The sequence below is a fragment of the Cuculus canorus genome, chromosome 35 (assembly GCF_017976375.1).
Source record: "Cuculus canorus isolate bCucCan1 chromosome 35, bCucCan1.pri, whole genome shotgun sequence".
Classification (NCBI taxonomy): Eukaryota; Metazoa; Chordata; class Aves; order Cuculiformes; family Cuculidae; genus Cuculus; species Cuculus canorus.
Genome location: NC_071435.1, coordinates 761,118 through 775,859, shown reverse-complemented (window position 1 = coordinate 775,859; position 14,742 = coordinate 761,118). Strand labels below are relative to the sequence as shown.

The 14,742-nt window shown below is 57.9% G+C and overlaps 2 protein-coding genes across 3 annotated transcripts in view; one reads left to right on the top strand and one right to left on the bottom strand.

Moving 5' to 3' along the window:
* Positions 1-886: 886 nt before the first annotated feature.
* FXYD1 (FXYD domain containing ion transport regulator 1) lies at positions 887-14,108 on the bottom strand. Of its 2 annotated transcripts, none has more exons than XM_054052602.1 (7): positions 13,934-14,108; positions 9,141-9,170; positions 7,859-7,891; positions 6,788-6,862; positions 3,595-3,631; positions 2,445-2,494; positions 887-1,078 (listed from the first exon to the last, which is right to left on the bottom strand). In XM_054052602.1, the coding sequence occupies exons 1-7, from the start codon at positions 14,091-14,093 to the stop codon at positions 1,056-1,058; spliced, it is 408 nt and encodes a 135-aa protein (XP_053908577.1). In that variant the 5' UTR covers positions 14,094-14,108; the 3' UTR covers positions 887-1,055. The 2 variants fall into 2 exon arrangements, with proteins under 2 accessions (XP_053908577.1, XP_053908578.1); XM_054052603.1 differs by lacking the exon at positions 13,934-14,108 and adding an exon at positions 13,755-13,892 and having other exon boundaries at positions 895-1,078.
* The window catches only part of LOC128849907 (leucine-rich repeat LGI family member 4-like), a 28,909-nt gene continuing 18,138 nt past the window's right edge, over positions 3,972-14,742 (top strand). Inside the window, exon 1 of the mRNA XM_054052601.1 lies at positions 3,972-4,171. The gene's annotated coding sequence lies outside the window, so the exon portion shown is untranslated. The remainder of the gene's footprint in view (positions 4,172-14,742) is intronic.

Below are 14,742 nucleotides of genomic sequence, written 5' to 3'. Positions count from 1 at the left end.
GAGAGGCATAAAGGGGTCACGGGGGTCACTGGGAGGAACTGGGAGGAACTGGGAGTTACTGGGAGGAACTGGGAGAGTCATGAAGGGGTCACGGGGGTCACTGGGAGGAACTGGGAGGAACTGGGAGTTACTGGGAGGAACTGGGAGGAACTGGGAGAGGCATGAAGGGGTCATGGGGGGTCACTGGGAGTTACTGGGAGGAACTGGGAGAGGCATGAAGGGGTCATGGGGGTCACTGGGAGGAACTGGGAGGGACTGGGAGAGGCATAAAGGGGTCATGGGGGGTCACTGGGAGTTACTGGGAGGAACTGGGAGAGGCATAAAGGGGTCATGGGGGTCACTGGGAGGTTCTGGGAGGAACTGGGAGGAACTGGGAGTTACTGGGAGGAACTGGGAGAGGCATAAAGGGGTCATGGGGGTCACTGGGAGTTACTGGGAGGAACTGGGAGGAACTGGGAGTTACTGGGAGGAACTGGGAGAGGCATGAAGGGGTCATGGGGGTCACTGGGAGGAACTGGGAGGAACTGGGAGAGGCATGAAGGGGTCACTGGGAGGTTCTGGGAGGAACTGGGAGTTACTGGGAGGAACTGGGAGGAACTGGTCAACCACCTCATGGTCAACCACCTCATGGTCAACCACCTCATGGTCAACCACCTCATGAAGACCACCTCATGAAGACCACCTCATGAAGACCACCTCATGGTCAACCATCTCATGGTCAACCACCTCATGAAGACCATCTCATGGTCAACCACCTCATGGTCAACCACCTCATGGTCAACCATCTCATGAAGATCACCTCATGGTCAACCACCTCATGGTCAACCATCTCATGAAGACCACCTCATGGTCAACCATCTCCTCATGGTCAATCATCTCATGAAGATCACCCCCTCCGCGCCGGTGGTCACAGCGTTTATTGTACGCCTCGAGATGGGTGGTGGGTCCCCATCTTTACGTCCATCCATGAAGTTGAGGACCCTCTTTTCCGCCCCCCTCTTTCCGTCATCCGAAGGGAGAAGAAATCGGCGGTTTGGAGGGATCCAATGAGGTCCTCAACGCATGCGGGTGGACAACCCTGGGCGGGGAGGAAGGGGTGAATGGAAGGGGGGAGGACACAGCCCACCCCACCCCATGGGACCTTCTGGACCCCCATGGGAGCTTCTCCACCCCATGGGACCTTCTGGACCTCCATGGGACCTTCTTGAGCCCCATGGGACCTTCTTGACCTCTATGAGACCTCCTGGACCCCATGGGACTTTCTTGACCTCCATGGGACCTTCTTGACCCTCATGGGACCTTCTGGACCTGATGGGACCTCACGGACCCCATGGAACCTTCTTGACCCCATGGGACCTTCTCCACCCCATAGGACCTTCTTGACCTCCATAAGACCTTCTTGAGCCCCATGGGACCTTCTTGACCTGATGGGACCTCATGGACCCCATGGGACCTTCTCCACCCCATGGGACCTTCTGGACCTCCATGGGACCTTCTGGACCTCCATGGGACCTTCTCCACCCCATGGGACCTTCTGGACCTCCATGGGACCTTCTTGACCTGATGAGACCTCATGGATCCCATGAGACCTTCTTGACCTCTATGAGACCTTCTTGAGCCCCATGGGACCTTCTTGACCTGATGGGACCTCACGGACCCCATGGGACCTTCTTGACGTCCATGGGACCTTCTTGACCTGATGGGACCTCCTGGACCCCATGGGACCTTCTTGACCCCCATGGGACCTCCTGGACCCCATGGGACCTTCTTGACCTGATGGGACCTCACGGATCCCATGGGACCTTCTTGACCTCCATAAGACCTCCTGGACCCCATGGGACCTCCTGGACCCCATGGGACCTTCTGGACCTCTATGAGACCTCCTGGACCCCATGGGACCTTCTCCACCCCATGGGACCTTCTTGACCTCCATAGGACCTTCTTGACCTGATGGGACCTCATGGACCCCATGGGACCTTCTTGACCTCCATAAGACCTCCTGGACCCCATGGGACCTTCTTGACCCCCATGGGACCTCCTGTACCCCATGGGACCTTCTTGACCCCCCATGGGACCTTCTTGACCTGATGGGACCTCACGGATCCCATGGGACCTTCTTGACCTCCATAAGACCTCCTGGACCCCATAGGACCTTCTTGACCCCCATGGGACCTCCTGGACCCCATGGGACCTTCTGGACCCCATGGGACCTTCTTGACCTCTATGAGACCTTCTCCACCCCATGGGACCTCCTGGACCCCATGGGACCTTCTTGACCCCTATGGGACCTTCTGGACCTCCATGAGACCTTCTTGACCCCATGGGACCTTCTGGACCCCATGGGACCTTCTCCACCCCATGGGACCTTCTGGACCCCCATAGAACCTTCCGGAACCCCCACGGAACCTTCCGGAACCCCCATAGAACCTTCCGGAACCCCTTACGCCGCATGGATTGACGCAGAGGTCCTTCGTCCTCATCCGGTTCTCCCGTCCTGTGAGAAACCAGTAACTCCCAGTAACTCCCAGTAACTCCCAGTACCTCCCAGTAACACCCAGAACCTCCCAGTGACCCCCATGACCCCTTCATGCCTCTCCCAGTTCCTCCCAGTTCCTCCCAGTAACTCCCAGTTCCTCCCAGTGACCCCCATGACCCCTTCATGCCTCTCCCAGTTCCTCCCAGTCCCTCCCAGTAACTCCCAGTTCCTCCCAGTGACCCCCATGACCCCTTCATGCCTCTCCCAGTCCCTCCCAGTTCCTCCCAGTAACTCCCAGTTCCTCCCATGACCCCTTCATGCCTCTCCCAGTTCCTCCCAGTCCCTCCCAGTAACTCCCAGTGACCCCCATGACCCCTTCATGCCTCTCCCAGTTCCTCCCAGTTACCTCCCAGTTCCTCCCAGTTCCCCCCCGTGACCCCTTCATGCCTCTCCAGTCCCTCCCAGTAACTCCCAGTAACTCCCAGTTACCTCCCAGTAACTCCCAGTGACCCCCATGACCCCTTCATACCTCTCCCAGTCCCTCCCAGTAACTCCCAGTAACTCCCAGTAACACCCAGAACCTCCCAGTGACCCCCATGACCCCTTCATGCCTCTCCCAGTCCCTCCCAGTAACTCCCAGTTCCTCCCAGTAACTCCCAGTAACACCCAGAACCTCCCAGTGACCCCCATGACCCCTTCATGCCTCTCCCAGTTCCTCCCAGTAACTCCCAGTGACCCCCATGACCCCTTCATGACTCTCCCAGTCCCTCCCAGTCCCTCCCAGTTCCTCCCAGTTCCTCCCAGTGACCCCCATGACCCCTTCATGCCTCTCCCAGTCCCCCCCAGTTCCTCCCAGTTCCTCCCAGTGACCCCCATGACCCCTTAATGACTCTCCCAGTCCCTCCCAGTTCCTCCCAGTGACCCCCATGACCCCTTCATACCTCTCCCAGTCCCTCCCAGTCCCCCCCAGTCCCTCCCTGTCCCTCCCAGTCCCTCCCAGTTCCTCCCAGTTCGTTCCCAGTTCCCCCCAGTCTCCCCCAGACCCTCCCAGTTCCCCCCACTGCCCCCCCCCAGTGCCTCCCAGTGCCCTCCCAGTATCCCCCAGTGCTCCCAGTTACTTTGGCTGTTGGTCGAACTTGCAGCGGCAGCGACGACCTGGGGGGGGGGAAATGGGGGCAACTGGGAGATACTGGGAGCAACTGGGAGATACTGGGAGCGACTGGGAGAGGACTGGGAGCAACTGGGAGAGGACTGGGGGGAACTGGGAGGGAATGGGGGGAACTGGGAGGGGACTGGGGGAACTGGGAGGGACTGGGGGGAACTGGGAGAGGAATGGAGGGTAACTGGGAGGAACTGGGAAAGGAATGAGGCGGTAGTGGGTAACTGGGAGGGAACTGGGAGAGGACTGGGGGGCAGTGGGGCAACTGGGAGGGCACTGGTGGAACTGGGAGGGGCGCCGGTGGGCGTGGCCTCTCCGTAGCCCCGCCCCCTCGTCTGCCGCATCGCCCCGAGCCGCTCCCGGGACCCGAGCGGTGCCGGAAAGAGCCGAGCGGTGCCGGAAAGAGCCGAACGGTGCCGGAAAGAGCCGAACGGCTCCGAACGGCTCCGAACGACCCGAACGGAGCCGAAAGGACCCGAAGGGACCCCCCCCAAAGCCTCCAACCATGGCCACCCCGACCGAGGCAGCGCTGGGAGGTGAGGGGGCAGCGTGGGTGCTGAGGGCATGGGTGCTGAGCTCATGGGTGCTGAGGGCATGGGTGCTGAGGGCATGGGTGCTGAGCTCATGGGTGCTGAGCTGCGGGATGTGTGCTGAGCGCATGGGTGCTGAGGGCATGGGTGCTGAGCTGCGGGATGGGTGCTGAGGGGATGGGTGCTGAGGGGATGGGTGCTGAGCTGCAGGATGGGTGCTGAGCTGCAGGATGGGTGCTGAGGGCATGGGTGCTGAGCTGCGGGATGGGTGCTGAGGGCATGGGTGCTGAGCTGCAGGATGGGTGCTGAGGTGCAGGATGGGTGCTGAGGTGCTGATGATGGGTGCAGGATGGGTGCTGAGTGTGCAGGATGGGTGCTGAGAGCAGGTGGGTGCAGGATGGGTGCAGGATGGGTGCTGAGGGGATGGGTGATGGGTGCTGAGGTGCAGGAGAGGGTGCTGAGGTGCTGAGTGGTGCAGGATGGGTGCTGAGGTGCTGAGTGGGGACTGCAGGATGGGTGCTGAGAGCAGGTGGGTGCAGGATGGAAGGTGCTGAGAGTGCAGGATGGGTGCTGAGGTGCTGTGTGATGGGTGCTGAGGGTGCAGGATGGGTGCTGAGAGCAGGTGGGTGCAGGATGGAAGGTGCTGAGGGTGCAGAATGGGTGCAGGATGGGTGCTGATGCGATGGTTGATGGGTGCTGAGGTGCAGGAGAGAGTGCAGGTGGTGCTGGGGGTGCAGGATGGGTGCTGAGGTGTTGTGTGATGGGTGCTGAGGTGCTGGGTGGGGACTGCAGGTGGGTGCTGGGGGCAGCAGGATGGGTGCTGAGGTGCTGTGTGATGGGTGCTGAGGTGCAGGAGAGGGTGCAGAGGGTGGTGATGGGTGCAGGATGGGTGCAGGATGGGTGCTGAGGTGCTGTGTGATGGGTGCTGAGAGCAGGTGGGTGCAGGATGGAAGGTGCTGAGGGTGCAGGATGAGTGCAGGATGGGTGCTGAGGTGCCGTGTGATGGGTGCTGAGGTGCAGGAGAGGGTGCAGGTGGTGCTGAGGGTGCAGGATGGGTGCTGAGGTGCAGGAGAGGGTGCTATGAGTGCAGGATGGGTGCTGAGGTGCTGATATTGGGTGCTGAGACCAGGTGGGTGCAGGATGGAAGGTGCTGAGGGTGCAGGATGAGTGCAGGATGGGTGCTGGGGTGCTGGGTGGGGACTGCAGGTGGGTGCTGGATGGGTGCTGAGAGCAGGTGGGTGCAGGATGGAAGGTGCTGAGGGTGCAGGATGGGTGCTGAGGTGCTGTGTGATGGGTGCTGAGCACACGGTGTAAGGGGTGCTGGGAGGGCTCAGGGGGTGCAGGATGGGTGCGGGGGGGAACTGGGAGAGGACTGGGAGGAACTGGGAGAGGACTGGGAGAGGAATGGGGGGAACTGGGAGAGGAATGGGGGAAACTGGGAGGGATTGGGGGGGAACTGGGAGGGAACTGGGAGGGACTGGGGGTAACTGGGAGAGGACTGGGGGGAACTGGGAGAGACTGGGAGGAACTAGGAGAGGACTGGGGAACTGGGAGGGAACTGGGGGGAACTGGGAGAGGACTGGGAGAGGACTGGGAGGAACTGGGAGAAGACTGGAGGGGAACTGGGAGGGAACTGGGAGGGGAACTGGGAGAGGACTGGGAGGGAACTGGGGGTAACTGGGAGAGGAATGGGGGTAACTGGGAGAGAACTGGAGGGTAACTGGGAGGGGAATGGGGGGAACTGGGAGGGGAATGGGGGGAACTGGGAGAGGACTGGGGGGAACTGGGAGGGGAATGGGGGGAACTGGGAGAGGACTGGGGGGAACTGGGAGGGGAATGGGGGGAACTGGGAGAGAACTGGGGGGAACTGGGAGGGAATGGGGGAAACTGGGAGAGGACTGGGGTAACTGGGAGGGACTGGGGGGAACTGGGAGAGGACTGGGGGGAACTGGGAGGGAACTGGGAGGGACTGGGGGCAACTGGGGGGAACTGGGAGAGCACTGGTGTAACTGGGAGAGGACTGGGGGGAACTGGGAGAGGACTGAGGGGAACTGGGAGAGGACTGGGAGGGAACTGGGAGGAACTGGGAGAGGACTGGGAGAGGACTGGGGGGAACTGGGAGAGCACTGGAGGGTAACTGGGAGAGGACTGGGGGTAACTGGGAGAGAACTGGGGGAACTGGGAGGGATTGGGGGGAACTGGGGGGTAACTGGGAGGGACTGGGGGGAACTGGGAGGGACTGGGGGGAACTGGGAGGGGAATGGGGGGGAACTGGGAGAGAACTGGGGGCAACTGGGAGAGGACTGAGGGGAACTGGGAGAGGACTGAGGGGACTGGGAGGGACTGGGGGTAACTGGGAGAGGACTGGAGGGGAACTGGGAGGGAACTGGGAGGTACTGGGAGGGACTGGGGGGAACTGGGAGAGGACTGGAGGGGAACTGGGAGGGAACTGGGAGGTACTGGGAGAGGACTGGGAGGGAACTGGGAGAGGACTGGAGGGTAACTGGGAGGGACTGGGGGTAACTGGGAGGGGATTGGGGGGAACTGGGGGGAACTGGGAGGGCAGGGGGGGGGTAACTGGGAGGGAACTGGGAGGGAACTGGGAGCACTGGGAGCACTCACTGAGGATGAGGAGCACTCCGAGGAGGAAGAGCACTGCGGCGATGATGAGACCGCCCACGCGCAGGGACTCATAGTCTGGGGCACCAGTATAGACCAGTATAGACCAGTAACCTCCCAGTTACCCCCCATTCCACCCCCAGGGCCCTCCCAGTCCCCCCGCTGCCCACCGTTCCTCTCCCAGTATAGACCAGTAACCTTCCAGTTACCCCCCATTCCTCCCCCAGGGCCCTCCCAGTCCCCCCGCTGCCCACCGTTCCCCTCCCAGTATAGACCAGTAACCTCCCAGTTACCCTCCGCTCCTCCCCCAGGGCCCTCCCAGTCCCCCCGCTGCCCACCGTTCCTCTCCCAGTATAGACCAGTAACCTCCCAGTTACCCTCCGGTCCACCCACAGTGCCCTCCCAGTCCCCCCGCTGCCCACCGTTCCTCTCCCAGTATAGACCAGTAACCTCCCAGTTACCACATTGCCCACTATTCCTCTCCCAGTTCCCCCCAGTTTCCTCCCAGTTCCTCCCAGTTCCCTCCCAGTTACCCCACTCCCCACCGTTACTCTCCCAGTTCCTTCCAGTATACACCAGTGCCCTCCCAGTTCCCCCCCATTCCTCTCCCAGTTCCCGCCCAGTTCCTTCCAGTTCCCCCCATTCCTCTCCCAGTTCCTCCCAGTTTCCTCCCAGTTCCTCCCAGTTCCCCCACTGACCCTCCATTCCTCTCCCAGTTCCTCCCAGTTCCCCCCAGTTCCCTCCCAGTCCCTCCCATTCCTCTCCCAGTTCCTCCCAGTTCCCCCACTGACCCTCCATTCCTCTCCCAGTTCCTCCCAGTTCCCCCCAGTTCCATCCCAGTCCCTCCCATTCCTCTTCCAGTTCCCTCCCAGTTCCCCCCATTCCTCTCCCAGTTCCTCCCAGTTCCCCCCAGTTCCCCTCATTCCTCTCCCAGTTCCCTCCCAGTTTCCTCCCAGTTCCCCCATTCCTCTCCCAGTCCCTCCCATTCCTCCCAGTCCCTCCCAGTTCCTCCCAGTTCCCCCCATTCCTCTCCCAGTTCCCTCCCAGTCCCTCCCAGTTCCCCCCAGTTCTCACCATAGCTGAAGGGGTCTCTCTCCGGGGGCGGCTCTGGGGGGGGGGGAAACGGGGGGTGAGAACCCGGGGACCAAACTGGGAGGGACTGGGAGGGACTGGGAGAGGAATGGGGGGAACTGGGAGGGACTGGGAGAGGAATGGGGGGGAACTGGGAGGGACTGGGAGGGACTGGGAGAGGAATGGGGGCACTGGGGGGAACTGGGAGTGGAATGGAGGGAACTGGGAGAGGAATGGGAGGAACTGGGAGGGAACTGGGAGAGGAATGAGGGGTTGGAGGTTAACTGGGAGGAACTGGGAGGAACTGGGGGGAACTGGGAGAGGAATGGGGGTAACTGGGAGGAACTGGGGGAACTGGGAGAGGAATGGGGGAACTGGGAGAGGAATGGGGGTAACTGGGAGGGACTGGGGGGAACTGGGAGAGGACTGGGGGAACTGGGAGAGGAATGGGGGTAACTGGGAGGAACTGGGAGGGAACTGGGGGGAACTGGGAAGGAACTGGGAGGAACTGGGAGAGGACTGGGGGGAACTGGGAGGGAACTGGGAGGAACTGGGAGGGACTGGGGGGAACTGGGAGAGGAATGGGGGGAACTGCGAGGGACTGGGGGGAACTGGGGGGAACTGGGGGAACTGGGAGAGGAATGGGGGGAACTGGGAGAGGAATGGGGGTAACTGGGAGGTACTGGGGGGAACTGGGAGAGGACTGGGGGAACTGGGAGAGGAATGGGGGTAACTGGGAGGAACTGGGAGGGAACTGGGGGGAACTGGGAAGGAACTGGGAGGAACTGGGAGAGGACTGGGGGGAACTGGGAGGGAACTGGGAGGAACTGGGAGGGACTGGGGGGAACTGGGAGAGGAATGGGGGGAACTGCGAGGGACTGGGGGGAACTGGGGGGAACTGGGGGAACTGGGAGAGGAATGGGGGGAACTGGGAGAGGAATGGGGGTAACTGGGAGGTACTGGGGGGAACTGGGAGAGGACTGGGGGAACTGGGAGAGGAATGGGGGTAACTGGGAGGAACTGGGAGGGAATTGGGGGGAACTGGGAAGGAACTGGGAGGAACTGGGAGAGGACTGGGGGGAACTGGGAGGGACTGGGAGGGAACTGGGAGGGAACTGGGAGGGAACTGGGAGGGACTGGGGGGAACTGGGAGGGAACTGGGGGGAACTGGGAGGGACTGGGGGGAACTGGGAAGGAACTGGGAGTAACTGGGGGGAACTGGGAGGGAACTGGGAGGAACTGGGGGGAACTGGGGACCCCCCCCCGCCCCCGTTTCCCTCCAAACCTGCGCCGGGGGCCATGGCCGTTGCGGAGCCTGTGTGGGGGGGGGAGGGTCGTGACGTCACGCGTGTGCCCCGTGACGTCACACTCGCGCGTGTGAGAGAGCCCCTCGTGTGACGTCACGCGCGCTCTAAGCCCCTCCCCCCGGGGGGCGTCACGTGGGGGGAGCCGGCAAAAATGGCGGGAAAAAGGGTGGGGGGGGGAGAGTGAGGGGAAAATGGCGGCAAAAGCGAGGGGAGAGGGAAAAATGGGGCAAAAGAAAGGGAAAATGGGGGAAAAGAAAGGGAAAAGGGGGGAAAAGAAAGGGAAAATGGGGAAAATAAGCGAAAATGGGGGAAAAATGGGGGAAAAGAAAGGGAAAAGGGGGAAAAGAAAGGGAAAATGGGGAAAAGAAAGGGAAAAGAAAGGGAAATGGGGGGAAAAGAAAGGGAAAAGGGGGGAAAACAAAGGGAAAAGGGGGGAAAATAAAGGGAAAATGGAGGAAAATGGGGAAAATGGAGGAAAATGGGGGAAAAGAAGGGGAAAAAGAAAGGGAAAATGGGGGAAAAGAAAGAGAAAAGGGAAAAATGGGGAAAATAAGGGAAAAAATGGGGAAAAATAAGGGAAAATAAGGAGAAAATGGGGAAAATAAGCGAAAAATGGGGAAAATAAGGAGTAAATGGGGAAAATAAGGGAAAAATGGGGAAAAATATGGGAAAATGGGGGAAATGGGAAAAAATAAGGGAAAAAATGGGGGCAATGGGGAAAAATAAGGAAAAAAGAGGGAAAAGTAAAGAATGGGGGAAAATAAGGGAAAATAGGGGAATGGGAAAAAATAAGGGAAAAGTGGAGAAAAATTAAATAAAGGGGAAAATGGTTGAGAATAAAATATGGGGGAAATGGGGAAAAGAAGGGAAAAAGGGGGAATAAAGGGGAAAAGTAAGGAGAAATGGGGAAAAATGAGGGAAAATGAGGGAAAATGGGGGAAATAAGGGGGAAATAAGGAAAAAGTGGGCAAAAAGGAATGAAAAAATGGGGGAAATAAGGAAAAATGGGGTAAAAGTGGGGAAAAGTAAGGAAAAATGGGGGAAATGAGGAATAAATGGGGGAAAATAAGGAATAAATGGGGGAAAATGTGGAATAAATGGGGGAAAATGTGGGTAAAAGTAAGGAAAAATGGGGAAATGAGGAATAAATGGGGAAATGAGGAATAAATGGGGGAAAATGTGGGTAAAAGTAAGGAAAAATGGGGAAATGAGGAATAAATGGGGGAAATGAGAAATAAATGGGGGAAAATGAGGAATAAATGAGGGGAAATGTGGAATAAATGGGGGAAAATGTGGGTAAAAGTAAGGAAAAATGGGGGAAATGAGGAATAAATGAGGGAAAATGAGGAATAAATGGGGGAAAATGAGGAATAAATGGGGGAAAATGTGGGTAAAAGTAAGGAAAAATGGGGGAAATGAGGAATAAATGGGGGAAAATGTGGAATAAATGGGGGAAAAGTGGGTAAAAGTAGGGAAAAATGGGGGAAATGAGGAATAAATGGGGGAAAATGTGGAATAAATGGGGGAAAATGTGGGTAAAAGTAAGGAAAAATGGGGGAAAATGAGGAATAAATGGGGGAAATGAGGAATAAATGGGGGAAAATGTGGGTAAAAGTAAGGAAAAATGGGGGAAATGAGGAATAAATGGGGGAAAATGTGGGTAAAAGTAAGGAAAAATGGGGGAAATGAGGAATAAATGAGGGAAAATGTGGAATAAATGGGGAAAAGTGGGTAAAAGTAAGGAAAAATGGGGGAAATGAGGAATAAATGGGGGAAAATGTGGAATAAATGGGGGAAAATGTGGGTAAAAGTAAGGAAAAATGGGGGAAATGAGGAATAAATGGGGGAAAATGTGGAATAAATGGGGGAAAAGTGGGTAAAAGTAGGGAAAAATGGGGGAAATGAGGAATAAATGGGGAAAATGTGGAATAAATGGGGGAAAATGTGGGTAAAAGTAGGGAAAAATGGGGGAAAATGAGGAATAAATGGGGGAAATGAGGAATAAATGGGGGAAAATGTGGGTAAAAGTAAGGAAAAATGGGGGAAATGAGGAATAAATGAGGGAAAATGTGGAATAAATGGGGGAAAAGTGGGTAAAAGTAGGGAAAAATGGGGGAAATGAGGAATAAATGGGGGAAAATGTGGGTAAAAGTAAGGAAAAATGGGGGAAAATGAGGAATAAATGGGGGAAATGAGGAATAAATGGGGGAAATAAGGGGAAAATAAGGAAAAAGTGGGCAAAAAGGAATGAAAAAGTGGTGGAAATGAGGAATAAATGGGGGAAATAAGGAATAAATGGGGGAAATAAGGGGAAATGGGGGAAAAAGTGGGCAAAAAGGAATGAAAAAATGGGGGAAAAGAAGGAAAAATGGGGGAAAATGAGGAAAAATGGGGGAAAAGAAGGAAAAATGGGGGAAAATGAGGAAAAATGGGGGAAAAGAAGGAAAAATGGGGGAAAATGAGGAAAAAATGGGGGAAAATGAGGAAAAATGGGGGAAAAGAAGGAAAAATGAGGGAAAATGAGGAAAAATGGGGGAAAAGAAGGAAAAATGGGGGAAAATGAGGAAAAATGGGGGAAAAGGAGGAAAAATGGGGGAAAAGGAGGAAAAATGGGGGAAAAGAAGGAAAAATGGGGGAAAATGAGGAAAAATGGGGGAAAATGAGGAAAAATGGGGGAAAATGAGGAAAAATGGGGGAAAAGGAGGAAAAATGGGGGAAAGTGAGGGGGGGAAAAAAAGGGGAAAAGGCCAAATTAGGTTAAAAGGGTCCAAATTGGGCAAAACTGAGTGGAATTGGGCAAAAGGGGGTAACGGCCGTTGCCATGGAAACGTGACCTTGGCCCCTCCCCCCCCCCCGCAGAGGGACTGGGAGGGACTGGGAGGGACTGGGAGGGACTGGGGGCTACTGGTGGAGTCGCTTGGGGTCATAGGGGGGGCACTGGGGGCTACTGGGAGGGCACTGGGGTTACTGGGAGGGGAACTGGGGGAGGTACTGGGCTTACTGGGAGGGTGGTAGGGGATACTGGGAGGGCACTGGGCTTACTGGGAGGGCACTGGGGTTACTGGGAGGGCACTGGGGTTACTGGGGAAGGCACTGGGCTTACTGGGAAGACACTGGGGTTACTGGGAAGACACTGGGGTTACTGGGAGAGTGACTGTGGTTACTGGGGGAGGCATTGGGCTTACTGGGAGAGTGACTGAGGTTACTGGGAGGGCACTGGGGTTACTGGGAGAGTGACTGTGGTTACTGGGGGAGTCACTGGGGTTAACGGGGAGGGCACTGGTCTTACTGGGAAGGGCACTGGTCTTACTGGGAGAGTGACTGTGGTTACTGGGGAGGCACTGGGCTTACTGGGAGAGTGACTGTGGTTACTGGGGGAGGCACTGGGCTTACTGGGAGAGTGACTGTGGTTACTGGGGAGGGCACTGGGCTTACTGGGAGAGTGACTGTGGTTACTGGGGGAGTCACGGGGTTAATGGGGAGGGCACTGGGCTTACTGGGAGGGTGACTGTGGTTACTGGGGGAGTCACTGGGGTTAACGGGGAGGGCACTGGGCTTACTGGGAAGACACTGGGCTTACTGGGAGAGTGACTGAGGTTACTGGGGGAGTCACTGGGCTTACTGGGAGAGTGACTGTGGTTACTGGGGAGAGCACTGGGCTTACTGGGAGAGTGACTGTGGTTACTGGGGAGGGCACTGGGCTTACTGGGGGGGCACTGGGCTTACTGGGAAGACACTGGGCTTACTGGGAGAGTGACTGTGGTTACTGGTGGAGGCACTGGGCTTACTGGGAGGGGCACTGGGCTCACTGGGAGGGCACTGGGCTTACTGGGAGAGTGACTGTGGTTACTGGGAAGGCACTGGGCTTACTGGGAAGATACTGGGCTTACTGGGAGAGTGACTGTGGTTACTGGGGGAGTCACTGGGCTTACTGGGAAAGTGACTGTGATTACTGGGGGAGGCACAGGGGTTAATGGGGAGGGCACTGGGCTTACTGGGAGAGTGACTGTGGTTACTGGGGAGAGCACTGGGCTTACTGGGAAGGGCACTGGGCTTACTGGGGGGGCACTGGGCTTACTGAGGGGGCACTGGGCTTACTGGGAAGACATTGGGCTTACTGGGAGAGTGACTGTGGTTACTGGGGGAGGCACTGGGCTTACTGGGAGAGTGACTGTGGTTACTGGGGGAGGCACTGGGCTTACTGGGAGAGTGACTGTGGTTACTGGGGGAGTCACAGGGGTTAATGGGGAGGGCACTGGGCTTACTGGGAGGGGCACTGGACTTACTGGGAGAGTGACTGTGGTTACTGGGGGAGGCACTGGGCTTACTGGGAGGGCACTGGGCTTACTGGGAGAGTGACTGTGGTTATTGGGGGAGACACTGGGCTTACTGGGAGGGCACTGGGCTTACTGGGAGAGTGACTGTTGTTACTGGGGAGAGCACTGGGCTTACTGGGAAGGGCATGGGCTTACTGGGGGAGTCACTGGGCTTACTGGGATGGCAACAGGGCTTACTGGGCTTTACTGGGAGGCACAACAGCTCCACCCCCCCCCTCCCCAGTACCCCCCCCTTTCCCCCCCCCCGCCCCATACCTTCCTCTTTGGCCGCTGGGAGCCCTCGAAGGTCTTGGATTCACCTGGATCTTGGGGTCCCCCCCCCCTCAAACCTTGGGGTCCCCCCCTAAACCTCTGGGTCCCCCCTTAAACCTCTGGGTCCCCCCCCTTTGAACCCCCTGAGTCCCCCCCTAAACGCCCGTCTGGGTTATTTTTACCCTCTGGCCCCGCGGCCAAAATATCCGTCGGCGTCAGCGGGGCGGCACGCGGCAGCGCCACCGCCCCCAGTAACCCCAGTGGCCTCCCAGTAAGGACTGGAACCCCCCCGCCAGCAACCCCAGGGCCTCCCCAGTAAGCCCCGTGCCTCCCCAGTGCCATACCAGTAAGCCCAGTGCCTCTCCAGTGCCATACCAGTAAGCCCAGTGCCTCTCCAGTGCCATACCAGTAAGCCCCGTGCCTCCCCAGTGCCATACCAGTAAGCCCAGTGCCTTCCCAGTAAGCCCAGTGCCTCCCCAGTGCCATACCAGTAAGGCCAGTGCCTCCCCAGTGCCTCCCCAGTAAGCCCAGTGCCTCCCCAGTGCCATACCAGTAAGCCCAGTGCCTCCCCAGTAAGCCCTGTGCCTCCCCAGTGCCTCCCCAGTAAGCCCAGTGCCTTCCCAGTAAGCCCAGTGCCTCCCCAGTGCCTCCCCAGTAAGGCCAGTGCCTCCCCAGTGCCATACCAGTAAGCCCAGTGTCTTCCCAGTGCCACACCAGTAAGCCCAGTGTCTTCCCAGTGCCACACCAGTAAGCCCAGTGCCTCCCCAGTGCCATACCAGTAAGCCCCGTGCCTCCCCAGTAAGCCCAGTGCCTCCTCAGTGCCATACCAGTAAACCCAGTGCCTCCCCAGTGTCATACCAGTAAGCCCAGTGCCTCCCCAGTGCCATACCAGTAAGCCCAGTGCCTCCCCAGTGCCATACCAGTAAGCCCCGTGCCTCCCCAGTGCCATACCAGTAAGCCCAGTGCCTCCCCAGTGTCATACCAGTAAGCC

Bases quoted from the DNA above. Each gene is read 5' to 3' on its own strand.
- FXYD1 (XM_054052602.1), bottom strand. From the start codon at position 14,093: ATGGCACTGGGGAGGCACGGGGCTTACTGGGGAGGCCCTGGGGTTGCT. The intron at 9,171-13,933 runs GTAAAAATAACC...CCCCCCACACAG, and splicing joins TTTGGCCGCGGGGCCAGAGG to GCTCCGCAACGGCCATGGCC. The intron at 2,495-3,594 runs GTAACTGGGAGC...GGTTTCTCACAG, and splicing joins AAGTTCGACCAACAGCCAAA to GACGGGAGAACCGGATGAGG.